The sequence below is a fragment of the Amphibalanus amphitrite genome, unplaced genomic scaffold (genome assembly GCF_019059575.1).
Source record: "Amphibalanus amphitrite isolate SeventyFive unplaced genomic scaffold, NRLGWU_Aamphi_draft 000001F_arrow, whole genome shotgun sequence".
In the NCBI taxonomy this organism is placed as follows: domain Eukaryota; kingdom Metazoa; phylum Arthropoda; class Thecostraca; order Balanomorpha; family Balanidae; genus Amphibalanus; species Amphibalanus amphitrite.
The window spans coordinates 1,800,745-1,819,427 of record NW_024881499.1 but is presented as its reverse complement, the minus strand read 5'-3'; the positions used below and the strand labels follow the sequence as shown (position 1 = coordinate 1,819,427).

At 51.4% G+C, this 18,683-nt stretch overlaps 1 protein-coding gene across 1 annotated transcript; it reads right to left on the bottom strand.

Moving 5' to 3' along the window:
• Window positions 1-1,062: 1,062 nt before the first annotated feature.
• LOC122387386 (peptide methionine sulfoxide reductase-like) lies at window positions 1,063-18,683 on the bottom strand. Its single transcript, XM_043377577.1, is given in 7 exon segments — window positions 1,063-1,683; window positions 2,379-2,486; window positions 3,453-3,589; window positions 4,087-4,201; window positions 4,457-4,632; window positions 18,411-18,483; window positions 18,601-18,683. Coding segments are annotated over 6 exon segments (699 nt in total). The 5' UTR covers window positions 18,459-18,483; window positions 18,601-18,683; the 3' UTR covers window positions 1,063-1,568.

The following is an 18,683-nucleotide window of genomic DNA, read 5'->3' as shown; positions in this document are numbered from 1 at the left end:
CGCCTGCCACTTGCCAGGCTCAAGCACAGCACAGTTTCCGTCAACATGTTGCATGCAACGCCCTAGGATTTCTTTTTTTAGTAAAACTATTGGTTCAATTTAAGGAGGTGCTGAATTGACCCCATTGCACTCGTTTCAGATGAAATGTAGCTATTGCACTGCATAGTTAGCAGGTACGAGTGTTGTTTTGCCCCCCATCGTCATGCCTCGTGAAAAGGGCAACCGGTTTTCAGCAGTTGTGGCATGCTCATGCATCTCTGAGGCCGCTGATGCTCTACCTAAGGAATACAGCAGACATCTTAAGATAATTTGTGCAGCACTGAAGCTGTGCCAGTGTATGAAGCAGAAGTATGTGTCGCCGTGTCCCGTAAGTGCCCGGACTTTTGAACGCCCAGCAGTGGCGTGCCTGATAGTAAAAGAGGGCAGCATTTAGTTCGGGACAGACAGCTCAATGTTCCGGCATCTGTGATGCAGGAATGCGAGCTGTGACAGCTGACAGCTGAAACTCGCACAGTTTCGCAGCATCGCAAGACAGGCTGCATCGCAACCCGGTGATGGAAACGCAAGAAGCACCGAAGAGTTCGGCGACCAAGGGGTGTAGTTTTTCAGTCAGTCCATTTGAAACGTTTTTCTGTTTTTAATGTCGATACCCACCCGTCTTATTCTCCGTCGATTAGCCCGTTCGTTCCAGACAACGAATAGGAATACCCACTGCCGTTTAGGACGTGCATAAGAATCATGAAACGACTTTTACGTGTACTGCGCACGGTGCATTGCATATGCTTTAAAGACTGCCACCAGCATCACAGCAACACTCGGCGAGGTGGGCTAGGTTATTTTGACCTGCAGAGCTCAATGCTCATGTTTCATTGCAACTTTTCGAACTTACAGTACTTGTATACAGCACAGTAGTTCGAACTTACTTGTAGTAGCATCTTTCGCAATGACCAAAAGAAAAAAAAAGAGAAGAAAATGTTCCGTTGACATTGACGAGCTGTCTCAACTTTTACTATTCACTAACGCTAATGCCAATGCAGACTGAAATGTTTGAGGAAAGACATGTAACATTCTATACGGTATATTTGTAAACTAGTATCGTGTGTCACGTGCGGCAATATCATTTCCAGAGTGGATCACCTGATAGCGACAATTATTGTCATATTCACCAATCCGGGGCGTACTGAAAACTCCTGCATTATCACAACCGTCGGTGAACCACTACAGACTATTTGAATCTCCGAACTCAGTAAACATAATTATGTGAACTAGCATCGCGCAATAGGCATACATTTATTTTGCGACGCCATCTAGCCTCCACGGAGTTTCCAGCGTCCTCCGACAGCAGACCATAGACATGGAGCAGTTCGGGCCGCGGCCGGACCAGGCTGGCGAGTCCGTCGGGCGGCCGCGGCGCGCGCAGTACCCTCTGACGGCCGCCTCCCGAAGCTCGGGTTCCAGCAGCCGCCGTCATACGCCGCGCGCGCCGCGGTCCGCCCGGCGGGGCTCTCCGCCTGTGCCGGCCGCGGCCCGTGTCGCTCCGCGCCGGTCCCCGGGCTCGCGGGGCGCCCCTACCGGCGCTGCGTGCGAATTATATTACGCACGTACTCGGCCATCTGATTGTTGAGCCCTAGTCGCTCCCACTCGGCGTCAAAGTCCTGCAGCTTGCCGTAGCCGCCCACATAGCTAGAGGACACAGGGGGCAGCGGTCAAAGTGGTGTGGAACAAACGTGGAAAAATAGAATGATTTTTAGACGCTATGACTTGATAGTACCCGCAACATAATCATGCCATTCAAAATAAAGCAGCGATTCACTTGCTCTAAAAAAGGTAAAACACGAAGGTTTGCTTAAATCGGCATAACTTATTTGGAAGAAAAACACGGCATCTTTTATCATGAAAGTAAAACTTTCCCACAACTAATTTTATGTCCAGAAAAACTTAATGTATGTGCCAAAAAAAACTTCATTAATATTTGCAATGCTTCGTCAACAAATTCTTCTTTGACGTTTTTTTTTTAAAGTAAGCCAATGATACGCCACCGCGATAACAGCGCATAAAACACTCGCGCCCAAATAACGCATTGAGACTGTTGTTCCCCCCTTCACCCCGCTGACCCGTCCCTCCCCTGTCCTGCACTGACCCGTTGAGTCTGACTCCCCTCCCCTATACTGACCCGTTGACTGTTGAGTCTGACTCCATCCCCTATGGCCTATACTGTGGCCTATCCTGATCCGTTGACTGTTGAGTCTGACTCCCCTCCCCTGTACTGACCCATTGAGTCTAGCCCCCTGTCCCTGTACTGACCTGTTGAGTCTAGACCCCCCCCCTGACCCTGTACTGACCCGTTGAGTCTGACTCCCCTCCCCTATAATACTGACCCGTTGAGTCTGGCGGCCACGTGTGACTTGATGAGGTCGTCACCGGGCTCGATGTCCAGGGAGGAGAGCAGCGCGCCGTGCTTCTGCAGCAGGTACTTTTGATGGTAGCTGGCGGCACACGGCGGCGTCAGCACAGCACACGGCGGCGTCAGAACAGCGCAGTGTGTGGTTATCGGGGAGGTCAGCTCAGCGACACGTAAACACAGCGACCAGCTGCTGGTGGGGGAGGCTGAAGTGACACGCCGCAGATTCATGAACATTGAGCAATGAGCAGAGAAATACGCATGAAGACGGCTTTTGTGAAGGATTTGCATCACAATCCGTCTGAAAAACGTCCAAATGTTCCGTGTCACACCTAAACATGAAGTCTGAATAATAAGACGGGATGCTGCCAAACTGTAGGGTCGTGAAAAATGAATAACAAATAACACAGCACTTTACCCCCGTCTGACGTCACAAGGGGTCCATCGTACAGCCGATGTAGCCCCTAACAGTCAAATTTTTAATTGGAACAGCTCCGCCTTTTTCCACGCATCGCTTTACTTTTGTGAACACAGTCGATAAAACCGATTATCTCTGTGTTGTTCGGAAAACGAAGTCCCGGTTTATAGCTGTCAAACTGTAGCACCTCGCTTGGTTCTTTTAACATTCCACATTTGCCCTTTATTTTCGCATTAGTAAACAGCTGTAACTTCGCTGCCGCACTGCGCTCTCCTGAACGGAGGTGAGCCGCGCTCGCTCGTAGGCGCCCCTACAGCAGTGCGGTGGGCTAGAACCGAGTGTGTTATTGTAACACCGCACAAAAACCCGGCGGCGGGGGGGGGGGGGGTACTGCACAGCAGCAGTAAATGTGTCACCAGCCCACTTCACAATGACAGATCAAACAACGGGTTAGCGCGCCAGCCGTCCCGCTTCGGACTACTCGCTCCTGTCCTCTGCACTACTCACTCCTCCGACTCCGTGACTACTTACTCCTCTCACTGACTCCATGACTACTCGCTCCCCTGACAGTCTGACTCCGTGACTACTCGCTCCTCCTCTGCACTACTCCCTCCCCTCCTCTGCACTACTCACTCCTCTGCCTCTGTGAACTCCCCGGCCGGCAGGATTTTAGTGGTGATGTTCTTGGTCTGCCGGGAAGCCTGCTCCTTCATGGTCCGCTCGGCCAGCGCCTTCTGCTCCTCGTCATGGTAGAAAATGGCCGACATGTACTGCGAGTGCGGGACACAGCGATAGATAGTCACACACCCAGCGTATTAACATGTTAACACAAAGGAACAACAGTCACGGCATGTAAAAACAGGGTACCAAGGTGATTCTCCAACAACCCGAACAAAAAGTCTGACAAGGGCAGATACCAACCAAAAAAGATGGATTCATTTATACAAAAATTAACAAAGCCACATCTATCCTTCATCATATTTATACACACTAAACACTTCATCCAGCCATAAAAAGCCGCAGAGTATGCCACTTCCTATTTCATCACCCTTCAGAGGAAGTATTCACGATTACATCCACCCGCCCGTCCCCAGAGAGACACCAGTCAGCGTCCGAGCAGCGCTGACCGGCCGCCGAGCAGCGCCCCTCGGCCCCCCTCAGCCCGCCCGACCTCACCTGCCGGCTGCAGCGCGCCGTGCAGTCGTGGTTGCTGCTGACCGGCCGCCGAGCAGCGCCCCTCAGCCCGCCTCAGCCCGCCCGACCTCACCTGCCGGCTGCAGCGCGCTGTGCAGTCGTGGTTGCGCCAGAACATGCCCAGCAGCGCCTCGTAGCTGGTCTGCTGCGGATCGAACTCGATGTCGGTCGTCTCCGTGTGATCACCACTGGCCAAGACAAGGGGGAAGGCGCCGTCACCAGACCGTTCATATGCACATCAGCGGCACACGCCAGCTAGAGCAACTGCTCGTAGATGCAGCAAAAATCACAGGAACCGACCGCGACAGACCAACGAAAGAGTGGTTAGCTATCCAATGCTTCTTTGAAAAATACTATCTAAGCAATGAGTTACAAAACTTCCCACCTCCCACATCCCGCACGCCCCCCAGTGCCAATCCTCTGCGTCCCCTGCGGCGACTCACAGGTCGTAGTAGCTCGGGCAGCGTTTGGTGCCGCCCGAGTAGCCGACTCGGGTGCGCACTACCCCGGGGGCGCAGCCAAACTGCGCCTCCGGGAACCAGAATCACGACATGCCGAACGTGGCACGCTGCGTGGCTGCCGTCGGCTCGTACAGAGGCATCGTGCACGTCCCGAGATTCTGCCAACAGACGGGGGCGGGGGGGGGGGGGTCAGCGGGGACCGACGGACGAATGGGGAGGGTCTGCGGCGGCCGATAGATGGACGGGGAGGGTCAGCGAGACGACCAACATTCGGGGCGGAGAGGGTCTGCGGAGACAGACGGACAGAGCAGCACGCAAAGAATGGGACCTACAGAGTTACAGACGGGTCATCAGCGAAACAAATTGGGGGAGGATGCGACCCCATATGTGGCTACGAACCGCAATCCTTACCATCCGGGCACACTTTTACACGACCACAGTGGCAAATGGCAGAGTGAAACAGCGACAACGCTCACCACCAATAAGCTCGTCCCGACACCCGGTTCCGACCGCTGGCGATAACACACGGCACGAAGGGCAGACGGTCGACCTGACCCGCGCGGTGCTGCGGAGCTACTGCGCCGACGGTCCGTCCCCGGCCTATTCCGTCTCCCAGTCGCGCGCTGTTCCGGGCCGAATGTCGTCAGCGGAACCGGAACCGGTGGCCGGCGCACAGCGCGGCCGGCCGTCCAGTGACGTCACAGTCTCGGTCAGTTTTTACCCGTCACGCTGACTGGACGGAAATACACCCCGATAGCGGCGGACATGGGGCAGGAACAGCGAGACGGAGAATCAGGGTCGGCTGGGGCGGAATGGATTGTGAGAAAACATGCTACGGATGTTCAATGTCGGTGACTCTCAAGGGAGAGATGTATAAAGTATGCTGGCTACAAGTGCATCACCTGCACCATGAATAGGAACATCATCTTTGATCAAACATTATGTGAAATTCGAAATCAGGACCCTGAAAACTCTCTTAACAACTTCACAAGGACATTCCATCAGGTCCTGATTTTCCCGACATTTGGGTCATTGACTTGGCTAGAAAGGTCAACAAATGACCAGCGCCGAAGTCTCGGCACGGGCACCATCGTGCTTGTTATCCTCAAGCCCCTCGAATGATAAACATTTTGTTCGGGTGAGGTCAACTTAGGCCAATTACCTCAGGTCAAGGTCAGTTTAAAGCTATTCAGGACAGGTCACGAAGCTGACCGAATGAGTTCGATGGTGGCTTTCCCCACTCGCTGCCTACGATCATTTTGATCGAGAGTTAGACGAAGACGAAAAACGCCGATGACTTCAAGCCATCTTAGACGTCATACAAGGCCCTCAATGCAAAACCTAAGCATCGAACCTTTCAAGGAGTGTCTGAAAGGCCGATTCCAATTGTTCTTATAGACATGGGACACAAAACACCGGCGTAAGCCCATCGTGGGTCTCTCAAACTAAGAGTTTGACATAAAATATCGGACAGGTCTTGCCTAATGGGCGTAGCTCTCTGACAATATCTAGATAAAGCAAGAGCCTAAGAGGCAGGTGCATTACACCTCAAAAGCCGGTGGGAGCTCTTAGAGACCAGTGTAAAGCTTACGGAGCTCGGTGTAGGGCCCACGGAGACTGAGAGACCAGCTGGGCCTTCAGGAGCCAGAACCCTGTATGGACTGCCCTTACAAACCAGTGGGAACCCTCAGACGCCCCTCATATCGGTATCGAACCCACAGAACGGCGTGGAATGCAGGTATGGAGCTAAATCAGCACGGGACTCACAAAAGCCCGTAAGAGGACCATTGGAGGCACATGCAGGCCCTAAGAATCCTCCGTGACTCCTTCAGATGCTAGCATTAACTCTCAGACCTGCTGAAGTCCCCTAGCAGTCGATGTGATAGCATTATTTCACTCGAGACTGGCTCGAAGTACCTAGAAGCCCTTCCAAAAGTCCCAGGGGCCCACTGGCTTCTCAGAAAGGCTAAGAGCACTGTTTCGGGGCTCTCCCAGTGGCATGGGAACCTCAGAGAAATCGGGCCCCTGAAAGGTTGGAAAAGCTTCTAGGGATCAGCATAGGCCCATCCTCAGGCTTCCTGAACCTGCATTGGGCCCTCAGAGGTTAACATGTGACTCTTTGGGAGTTCCATGGACCATGGGAGCCCTCAGAAGCTGGTGTGGAGCCCTCAGACTGGCAGGCCTGCATAGGGGCTCTCAGAGAGCTCATGCATCTTCACTGGCTTCTGGCATGGAGCCTTAGAAGTCATCTAGAAGCCCACACAAGCTGGCTTGGAGATTCTAGAGGCCCTCAGAGGCCAACAGGGCTCTTAAGAAACTGGTGTGGGGCTGTCAGAAGCTGATGGTGATGTTAGACAATTAAGTCAGAATAGGTCTCTCAAATTAGCATGGGGCCCTTAGGGACCAGTAAAGGAATGAAGCCAGCTTTGAGCCTTCAGGATCACCTTCTAGCCCCTAAAGGGCCAGCCAGTGTCCCTTGTAAGGCCCTCAGAAGCTGGGTGATGCTCAGGGCCTTCAAAGTTTTATGTGTAACCCTGATAAATTGGTGGAATTCTGAGAAACTTGCATTTGATCTCTGTGTGTAGAGCATCAGAGACCTAAAGGCTATGTTAGGATGTGTCAGTGCACTGTGTGCCCGGTGCCACCTCTCGGCGCGCTGCTGGGCGCGCCACTGCGGACCGCCTCCCGCTGGGCGCGCCGCTGCCACCGGCGGCGCGGGGTCACGGCCGCAGCCGGGGGCGGCGGTCATTCTGGACCTGGGAGCCGCCACGCGCGGGTGCTGCCGCTGGTGCTGCTGCTGCTGGTGCAATGCCTGTATTGAGCACCAATACACGACTGATGGATACGCTGCCTGTGGCCTAACATTGGCGCGGTCAAGGTAAGCTCATTTACGCTCCCTACATTTAAGTGATGTTCGGTTAAACGGTAACCGTTTTAGCAGCTCCTATGTTATCGATTCACGATACATGAGCCTTAAACCTACGACCTGAAATTTGGGAAAGTTGCAGTCGTTTTTGACACGGCTTTTGCTGATTTCCGGTCGATTATAGTTGGTGTATATCAAATCACGCTGAGGCACTGGCAGCGTTTGCAACTCATTAGGCACAGATAGCGTGGTCGTTTACGACACGTTTTTTTTCAAATTATCTGGTTTTGTTATTGCATAACGTATCGTTGGTCGATACGATGATAGGGCATATATAGCGTAGTCGTTTTACGACACGATTTTCAAATTACCGGTTTGGTCATTGCATACCGTATCGTTAGACGATACGATCATATTTATTAGTCGTCGTTCATACACTGCCCAAAATGTCGAACGAACTGTACTCAAAAATTCACAGCACAACAAAATTTAGCGGTCGCGAGGAGGAAAATTGGGAAACGTGGATTTTCCGTTTTGAGACGCGTTTTGGTGACTTGGAGAAGACAAAACTAGCAACTGCCCTGCTCGACTTGCTGGATGGTGCTGCTTTGGACATTTGTGGGAACTTGGACAAAGGAGCCAGGAGCGACTACAAGGAACTTAAGGGGGCCCTACAAAATAAATTTGGATCTAGCTGCGACACGCGACGGGCCCGGGCTAAGTTGCGTTTTATCCGTCAACTGCCTGAAGAGAATATAGAATCATTCGCTGATCGCGTACGAAAACTCACAAGCCTGGCACACCCGGGGTTACCCAGTGAACAGGTGGATCATATAGCGCTAGATCACTTCCTGTGTGGTCTGAGCGATCTTAAGCTTCAAGAGAAGCTGCACAATGATCACACTGTGCTGTCGCTTCAAAAAGCGGAGGAAGTCGTCCAGAGACTTTGGGAAAAGGACCTCACTCTCGCCGTTATGCGGGCGTCCGCTGGTCATGACACGGCGGTGGCAATATCGGCTAAAGAAACGCAACCCATTGAGGGTGGACAGGCACCAGATATTCTGACCATCCTTGGAGAACTCCGGAGTGAGTTGAATGAAATGAAAGTCCAGGTGACCGAGCACTGCAAACCAACCGACAGTAAACGAGGCGTTTGTTACCTGTGTGGCGATACCGCCCATTTCAAACGCGATTGTCCGCGGTTTTCAAACCGACAGAAACGGACAACACGGTCCGTAGCACCGAGCGCGATTCCGCCCGGTATTCCCTGCCAGGGTTGCGGAAGGCACGGCCACGCGCTTCACGAATGCTGGAGAACGCCAGTCGCGGCAGGGGGCATCGCTCCCTCGAGCCCCGCACGCGATAATTCTGGCGCTGTTGGGAACACTGCAGCAGTACCTGGTCAGGAAGCAAGCCCCAAACGCGCTTCAGTGATCAAAATCGAAGTCGAAGGACGCAGTGTATGGGCCCTCGTAGATTCCGGAGCCGATGCGTCAATGATCGGACAAGAATTCGCTCAAGCAGCTGTACCGAAAGAAGTGTCACACAAAGGATATTTTGGAACAATAACGCAGGCGGGTGGACAGAAAATACAGGTCAACACACAAGCAGAAGTGTCCTTTTCAATACAGACTCTGCAGTTCATCCAGCCCATGTTGGTCATTCCAGGCTTGATTTATCAGGTCGTTCTCGGCCGAGACTTCTGCTGCCAACACAAAACAGTGCTGGATGACAAGGCAGGGGTCTTCAGGGTGAGCAGCCTTGAGATTCCCCTCCCAACATACGCTGAGCTGCGACCCCAGCGTGCCAGGGTGCTAACATGCTCGCCCGTTACAATACCGGCAAAGTCTCAGACGCTCGTTCAGGTCGACGTCGAGATTCCTGACGGTGGTGTCAAAGTCACCAGGGAAGTCAGTTGGCAAGGCGTGCTCGAGCCACAGCCCGTAGGGAACGAGCAGGAATGGAGAATCCCCCGCGTGGTTACTGCGGTGACGAGCGAAGCCAAGGTCCCGGTTCAAATCGCAAACATCGGTAGCCAGGCAGTCACGATCCCTCCAGGTACAGAGATAGGACTTCTGTACTCAATCCAAGAGAATGGGAGAGGTATGTACGACGTTCCCGACACATCGGCTGCTTCAGCCGCAGTCGACGAGGGGACGATCGATGAACTCGTGAAGGAGCTCAAGCTAGAGTCGGCAGTCCTCTCAAAAACGGGAAAGACCTCATTAAGACAGCTAGTGATGGAATTCAGTGATGTTTTTAGCAAAGGCGAGGCAGACATCGGAAAAACGACTCTCATTCAACACCAGATCGAAACTGGCGGTGCACCGCCAGTACGTCAACGGCCACGACGAATCCCAGTAAAGCTGAGAGACGAGGTGGAAAGACAAAAAGAAAAGATGCTGAAAGAAGGGATCATTGAGGAGAGTTCCAGCCCTTGGTGCTCACCAATTGTCCTTGCAAAAAAGAAAGACGGCAGTTTCAGATTCTGCGTCGATCTCCGAGCAGTAAACGCCGTCACACAAAGCTTGCCAGTCCCTCTGCCGAGGGTGAACGAGAGCCTCGACAGCCTCGCCGGAGCAAAGTTTTTCTCAACCCTCGACATGGCGTCAGGTTACTGGCAGGTTGACGTCGCTGAGAAGGACAGGGAGAAGACTGCCTTCAGCACAGGAAAAGGTCTCCACCACTTCCGAGCGATGCCGTTCGGTCTGAAGAACGCAGGAGCCACGTTCCAGCGGCTGATGGAGCTGGTGCTGGCTGGAATGGACTCCAAGAGCTGCCTCGTCTATATCGACGACATAATTGTGTTTGGCGAGACCGAACGAGAACACCTGAAAAACCTGGAGGAAGTATTTCACAGGATCAGAACAGCGGGAATGAAGCTGAAACCAAAGAAGTGCTGCTTGGCCCGAGACGAAGTGGTGTTCCTCGGACACAAGGTGGGGAGGAGAGGCGTGGAACCCGACCCAGCCAACGTGGAAAAAGTGCGTAATTGGACAAGACCGCGGACAGCCGACGAGCTGAAGAGCTTTCTGGGACTCGCCGGCTACTACTCCAGGTTCGTTTTAAACTACTCCGACCTGGTTCGGCCAATCCGAGAAGCCGCAGAAAAGAAGGGAGAACTGGAATGGACAGACGAGCTGATCAAAAGTTTCGAAAACGTCAAGACCAAGCTGACATCCCCTCCGATCCTGGCTCTACCGACATGCAAAGGGGAGTTTAGGCTTGCAACCGACGCCTCGAACACTGCGGTGGGAGCGGTGCTCTCAGAGACGCTCGATGGCGAGGAGAGGGTAATTGCATACGCCAGCAAAGTCCTCAGCAAAGCTGAACGACGGTGGCCCGCATACGACAAAGAGCTGTGGGCCATCGTGTGGGCTGTCAGACATTTCCGGCAATACCTCGCGGCCACCAAGTTCACTGTCCTGACAGACCACAAACCACTCAAAAACGTCCCAAAATCTATCAACGTCGACGGCGATGCCACCGGTCGGAGAGGTCGGTGGGCCATTGAGCTCAGTACTTACGATTTTGTCGTTGAGTACCGCAAGGGCAGCGACAATGGTAATGCTGACGCTCTGTCGAGGCCCGTCCTTGACGTCACTGACTCCACAGCTGAGACGGAGACCAAAGAGCTGCTGGCCGCCAACCACAAGGGCGGTCGAGAAGACATCCCCCTCGAAAAGCTACAATTGGAGCAGGAGCTCGACCCCTTACTGGGTGAGGTCAGAAACTGGCTGGAAGCAAAGAAGCTCCCTCCTAAAAAAGAACTGCAGAAGAAGAACAGCTCACTACGTAGCATGGCTCGATTTTTCGACCAGCTCACGATGGAAAACGGGATTTTGAAGCTAAGGCGACATGGCAACAGCTCAGTCATTGTCCTTCCAAAAATCTATCATGAGACAGTCCTGAACATGCTACACGACGATGAGGCTGCTGGTCATCTGGGAACCGACAGAACTCTCGAGAGAGCAGCAACCAGGTTTTTCTGGCTGGGGATGAGCGGGGACATCGCCCGCTACTGCGAAACTTGCGAGACCTGTCAACGACGCAGTCGCCCAGCACCACAGATGCAAGCAACTCTCCGAACCGAATCCTATTCGAGGCCATTTGAAAGAGTGGCTATCGATATCACCGAGATGCCGATGTCGGCTCGCGGTAATAGGTACGCTTTAGTAGCAATGGACTACTTTACCAAATACGTCTTTGCCTACCCCATGCAGAACCAGACAGCTGAAACTGTATCTGACTGTCTTCTGGACATGGTATTGCGGCAAGGGGTGCCAGAACGCCTTCACAGCGATCAAGGTCGCCAGTTTGAGTCTGCGGTCTTCCAGTCCCTGTGCAAACGACTAGGAATCGAAAAAACTCGGACATCACCCTATCGGCCTGAGAGCGATGGCATGGTGGAGCGCTTTAACCGCACGCTCAAGGACATGTGCTCGAAATTTATCAAACCTTGCGGATCTGATTGGGACGAACATTTGGCTTTCCTCACCTTCGCATACAACACGTCCAAACACTCGGTGACCGGATTTACCCCATTTTTTCTGGCGCATGGGTATGAGGCACGCCTGCCAGTCGATGAGCTTTTCAACCAGAGGCGCGAGGTGTCGATGGTCGACACACATGTCGAAAACAGGCTGCGCCAACTCAGAGACGCATACACCAAGGTTCACGAAAACATCAACAAAGCCTCCAACGACATGACAAAAATACAAAACGAGTCGGCGCGAGAGGTTGAATATGTGCCAGGTCAAAAAGTGTGGGTGAGGGACCATACGGCTCACGTCGGAGGTAAACGTAAGCTGGCCCTTCATTACAAAGGCCCTGCGACCATTTTAAGAAGGCACGGTCCGGAGGGAGACGGAGTCACCTACAAGGTCAGCATGCCCGGTGGTAAGGAGACCAACGTTCATCACAATCATCTGAAACCTATGAAACTTCGGAGGAAAGACGATCCAGCCGAACGGCCAGCTGCACCCGAGCAACACGGACAGCGGACCACTGACGAGACTACGCCTGACGAACACAAACAAGGGACCGACGAGCGCGTATCTCAGGACTCTAACATCATTACGAAAAGTAGTCCATTCATACACTTTTTGCAGGTGCCCAGTGACACGGCTGTGGGACAAACGCCACAACCGACGAGCACATACGTCACACGATACGGGAGAGTATCCCGGCCTCCGGTAAGATACCCCGATCTGTAAATAGGTACGCTTGTTGAAACGACTGCATTAAAAACCGTTGTCAAACTCTCTGCATCTCTGTGTACTCCCGCACGGTACCTACTTTTTATAAGCATACACACGTCAGACTTGTTCGATTGTGTGTGACCAAAGTGTACGACATGTGCTGAGCCAATGTATCATCGGCAGGCCTGAACCTCGAGGGGGTGAAGCGCGAGGTGGCGTCCCACCGCTGAGACGCAGGTGCGGCGCTCGATTTTCGACGCCATCACCAGCGCAGACGTCAGCAGCGCCAGATGTCGCCAGCGCAGCCGTCACCAGGCGGACGTCACCGGAGCGGACGTCACCGACTGCAGCGCCGCAGACCGAGCAGCTGATGCCACTGCTGCAGCTGATCGCGGCCGATCGCGGTCGAAGCAGCAGTTTCGTCGCGTTCTGTTTTGTTTTATAGTGCAAAGAATAAGAGACTTTTTATTTAGGGGGGAGGTGTGTTAGGATGTGTCAGTGCACTGTGTGCCCGGTGCCACCTCTCGGCGCGCTGCTGGGCGCGCCACTGCGGACCGCCTCCCGCTGGGCGCGCCGCTGCCACCGGCGGCGCGGGGTCACGGCCGCAGCCGGGGGCGGCGGTCATTCTGGACCTGGGAGCCGCCACGCGCGGGTGCTGCCGCTGGTGCTGCTGCTGCTGGTGCAATGCCTGTATTGAGCACCAATACACGACTGATGGATACGCTGCCTGTGGCCTAACAGCTATAAGGATAGTAAAAAATTGACTTACTACATTAGGGAACAAGATAGGGGCATTAAAAGGTTAAGATATGACCTCAGGGAAGAATGAGGCCTCACACAGCACATTAGGTCCACTGCACATTGCACAAGGCCTCAGAAGTCAGTTATGACCATATCACTAGGACCACCAAACCTGATCTGCATAGAAGACTGCAGAAATGGGTTGGCTGCTGGCCCTCAGGGTCCTGCTGCCTGCAGGAAGACTGGCCACTCATAAAGGTCAATATGTGGCACTCATATCCCTGTACCTATAGGCTAGCTGGGGGTGACAGTAAAGACTGAGCATTGCCATTCACATTGCAGTCATAGTGGATGCAACTTGAACTTAACACTCACACTCAGACTGACAGTCTAATGCTGAGTTAAGTAGAAATAAAACCTTTTTCAGCAATAAATGACTGAGGGTCATTGATGTCATCATTCTATTATTGTTTTAAAGAGCATTCATGTTCAATGCTAGGCTCTTTCACTAAATACAAAACCAGTCATTCTGATCCAGACGCGTCAAGGCAAAACACATCTCAATTGTGAGTCTGTGTATGACATGTAACACACTGAAAAAAAAATTTACTCAGGCCTGGCATTACTCAGTAATAACTCATGAAGAAACTCAGTGAATACGATAGTGGTGCTCACTTATTGGCTGATCTAACTCACATCACCAGGGTGACTTCGTTATGCGTGATTTCTGAGTGCTTAGTTTCGTGAATTCGAACTGAGTCGGAAATGAGTTTTGCTTGGGCAAATCTAGTTTCCTGCGCAATGCATGAGTTCTCGCGAATTCACGTGCAGTTGTGCGTGAGGTACCCCCGGCTTGAAGATGCGCGCATGCGCGGCAGGGTGAGTGTCCTGCGTGATGCGTGAGTTCGCGTGATGAGTATTATAGCCGTTGCGTTCGAAAACCGCGGCGCGCGCTTCAGTCCGTTGTGGCGCGGTGACTCGCGTAGTTCACGTTGAATTGTTGAGGCTATTGTGAAATTGTGCGGGAGAGTGCAGGAGCGGGGAAGGCGTGCAGCGAAGGATGGGACGGGTAAGTTATCTGTGAAGAGCTCGGTGATTGTCGATGAAGCTTTTATCAATCGCATGCGCCGCGGAGAACAGGGAGGTGAACTGATGGACCAGCAGACATTCCCCGCCGGCGTCAGGAGGTCGGTGCCAACCGTGAACGGCGGAGCAGATCGATCGAGAAACTGAGGGATACCTACCCGGCATAGTTCGAAAAAGAAGAGGTGAGTTATGTTATATTTAAATTTAACCCTTGCATGTGTGCGGCGTTTTCCAGCTTCTAATGTGTAGGGGGGGGGGGGGGTCGGTTGGACCCCCCCCCCTTGCCGTTTAGCCCCTGATCGAGCTAGAGCTTCGCGGAAAAAACGAGCGTGTTGCCCGTGACGAGAGGAAGCCGATGATACCCAATTTTAAGGTCCTAGGTCATTGGTTGACCTTCCAGGTCAGGTCAATGACCCAAAGTCGGGAAAATCGGGACCTATTAGAAAGTCGTAAAGTGTGGCTGCTAAGGGGTTTTTCGGGGTACTGATCACGAATATCGTGTTAGTTTTGATCACAGATGATGTCTTGAAGCATTTAGACCAGGTCGGGTCAGGTCAGGTCAGGTCAATCAGTAGGCGTCGTGACGGGTATTCGTAGTACGTGTCAACCGCCTCTGACAGCTTCGTAACATGTTACGAAGGCACCAAAACTACTTCGTAAATGTTCAAATGGTTGTTAAATTCGAATTCAGCTCCAAAAACTAGCCTAGAAACATGTAAAACTCGAAAAAGTGAACCGAGGTCACCCGAGGTCACCAAAGGTCAGTGACCTGACCTGACCTTCAGGTGACCTTGACACCCACCCTAATGCATGGGAGCAACATCAAATCACATGTTTGAACGTTTGAAACCACGAAAAGCTTGCAAACGCGCGGCTAATGCGAGCCGACGTACGCCGAATCGCGATTCCGGCCAAACATGGTCTCGGAAAAGAGGTCACAGGTCAAAGGTCATTTGGGTCAGGGTCATGAAAGTTGTAGGGTAGGTGTAAAATTGATCAATGCGATGGTATTGAAAGTTTCGTCGCGATCAGCCGCTTTTTACGCGAGTTATTCGCGAAAAACCATGGGGAAAGGGGGTCAATCCGACCCCCCCCCCCTACACATGCGAGGGTTAAAAAAACATGTTTGTGGGATAATGTTGTCCTTATCCTAAAAGAACGTTCATTTGACCCTTTTTACTTCTTTAAACAAGAACTCCGTCACGACCCGATGTTTTTTTTTTGGGGGGGGGGGGCGAAGGTGGTTTGAAGTCGATTCTTTCCATGCAGCACCCATAGGCACAATGTTAAAAATGTAAAATATTGGGGGACACGTCCCCCGTACCCTTCCCCCCCCCCCCCGGTGGTGGAGCCCATGGTCTTAATTCCGCTCGCTGAACCGTTTAAGATTCTTTTGTCTCGTTTGTGCTTATTATTTTTCCACTGTTATTATTTTTTCCGACTGTTTTTTTTTTTAATGCCTACACACATATTTTCGTACACTATTCGATTTCAGCGAGCATTTTCAACCTTCCTTACATATTAGATTATTAGATACCGCGGCGAGACGCGTTTGGACGTGACATGCTTATTTCCATTACTGTTAAGTATAACACATTTTATGTGATTGTTTCAAGCTGATTTTAATATTGGACGCCCATGGAAGTGTTTTGCGAGACTAAAACCCGACTGTTAAGGTGACCATCCGACCTTGACCCGCGCTGTGCTGGGTGGCGTTTTACGCCCCCCACCCCGCCCCCTCAGGTTTTTCGCGAATATCTAAGAACGGCGGCGCGCAGCGCCACCATTTTCGGCACACCTGCTCATACATTTGTTTCTCCATGTGAAGAAATTTTAGACCCAGGTCGTTCAAGGTCAGGTCACGTCAAATGACTTAACATCGGAAAAATTTCAATGGTCGCTGACGATCGCACCGTTCGCAACGTGCCATGGAAACCGTTCGATATTTTTGTCATTTTCGCTCAGGGAATTCACCGCTCGATTTCACACCAGTTTGAGGTAAAATGTCAAAAAAATATCGAACGGATTTCATTGTATAGCGTTTTTGATACTGTCCCATCACCATGTCTCAAGTATCAACCTTACGGCATGTACATATAAAATATATTTGCTAGTGCAATAAAACACCTCATATGTGTTCAGCTTGACGGTTTGGATCGACTGATATGCAACATGACCTGGTCAGGTCAACCTAAGGTCAAGTTTTAAATATGGCCTTTCAAGGTCTAATTATAGTTCATTCGTCCCGACGAGAGGAACACTATGCTAACGGCAAAATAAATGTCGTGACTCTTGAGTGGAAAGTATTACAGAAAACATTTTGGTAAAAACGGCTTTTTTAGAGTTTTTGCTCTCTGGAGGCTTAATTGTTGACCCTGAGGTCAAATCTGAGATCAAACGCCAGCAAAAAAAAAGTCGAAAGGGCATTGACTGCATTTTTCCGCGGGCAGCTCTTTTGGTTCCGAGTTAAGCACCAGTTTTTCGAAAATATTGAAATAAGCAAAATTTGGCCTTTCCTGACCTCTGGTGACCTGGCACTTGACTTGACCTTAAAATTACCCAAGTATTTCCTTAAATATCTTTAATGCTTTTTCGAAAGCCGCTTACGGCGTGTTGCTACGTGGCCCAACCCCAACAGCCGAGTTAGAAGAGGGGACGTGAAGACGACCCCCTCCCCCCAGTACATCACGGTAAACTCAGAGCACCAGCACGGCGCGGTTTAACATTAATTTTGAGCTGAAGTAACTTGATAACTTTTGATATTTCAATCACCTTGCATGCCCTATAACTTCCGTTTCTCTTACTGGCAAAAGAAAATCTGACTTTTTTTATTGTGTTTTCAGGGAACGGCCCATTGAGCCTCCTCTGCATCTTGGCGGAGAAGGCGTCAGTGGTGGCGTACACGGGTGACGAAAATTTGGATCACCCCTATCATAACAAGTCCGAAGAAAACGAACGGTGCCGCCTCATCGTGGAGCGAACGGAAGTCTTGTGGGGATCCATGGTTTGGAAGGGAGTCTTTTGCTGTGGGCGACGGCGCACTTTGTGCTCAGTCAACAAACGGCGCACAAAGTGCGAAACACGCTGTGGTTTGTGTGTATCCATGTGCTCCACACACCATTCAATGCTGAGCGCCAGCCACCTGTAGCCGCGAAGACTGAGGTCGAGAAGCTGGCAAAAGAGTGAAGCTGAGCTGACGTGGAGTCGATCCCCCCCCCCCCCGACGCAGTTTGGCGTGTGTCAGAATTGAAATACAGCGCAATGCGACCGTTTCTACAAACATGTATTTCTTGTAAGGGCTGGGGCGAATAGTGCAAGACTAGACGTTGGTCGGGCATGGTATAATACAGATATGTATGCTGGTTTTGGGCAATGATTCGTTATATATTGGCCAATCCCAATATATAGACTAGCTGCCTGGTAGTGGCTGTTGTATGAGCATCATGCATGCATATTGCATAATGCTGATGCGGCAGCTGTTATCATGGGCGGCGAGCCTATACATTGGCTTGAGCCAATATAAAACGAATCAGATCAGCCGTTTCAGGCGGCGCCTGAGTAACACCCGAGTATCGTATGAGTTATCGACGTGAGTACGTCCTGAGTACAGCCCTAGTTTTCACTGAATAACCGATGAGTTCCAACTGAGTTATGGCCGTACTACCACCTGAGTTATACATTAGTACCAGCTGAGTTACATGTGAGTTACTTCCTAGTTTTTCATGAGTAATGACTTACTAATACCTGAGTTTGGCCTGAGTTGTCTGAGTAGGACATGAGTTACGCATGAGTACTTACTGAATTTTATCTGAGTTTTACCATCGGACAAAATGGCAACTCACTTTGTTACTCACATGCTACTCACTTGCAATGAGTTTTGCCCGAGTTTTACCTGCGTTCCGCCCTGAGTTTTACCTGAGTACGCGGATTTAGAGTGAGTTTTACCATTGGACAAAATGGCAACTCAGTCATTACTCAGAAAAGTGAGTAAAATTTTTTTTCAGTGCAGTTCATAAGGACGCTCAGTAAGCTAGTATCTTACAGCTGAGGGTCGAAGAATCAGTCCTGACAGCTGCTTCAAAATGTTCATAGTGACTGTGGAAGGCAAACTTGAACTGAAATTATGCAAACAGGGTCATGGGCAGGGTCAGCACAAAATATAAATTCAGCAAATAGCAACTACAAATAGCAAATAGGTAACTTGTCACTCCAACACTTGTGCACACCCTTACACTTTGGTGGGCGGTCACCGACTTGTCTCGAGCGATGATGCTGATCTGACTGAACTAAGCTGATGTTACATAACACACGCTTG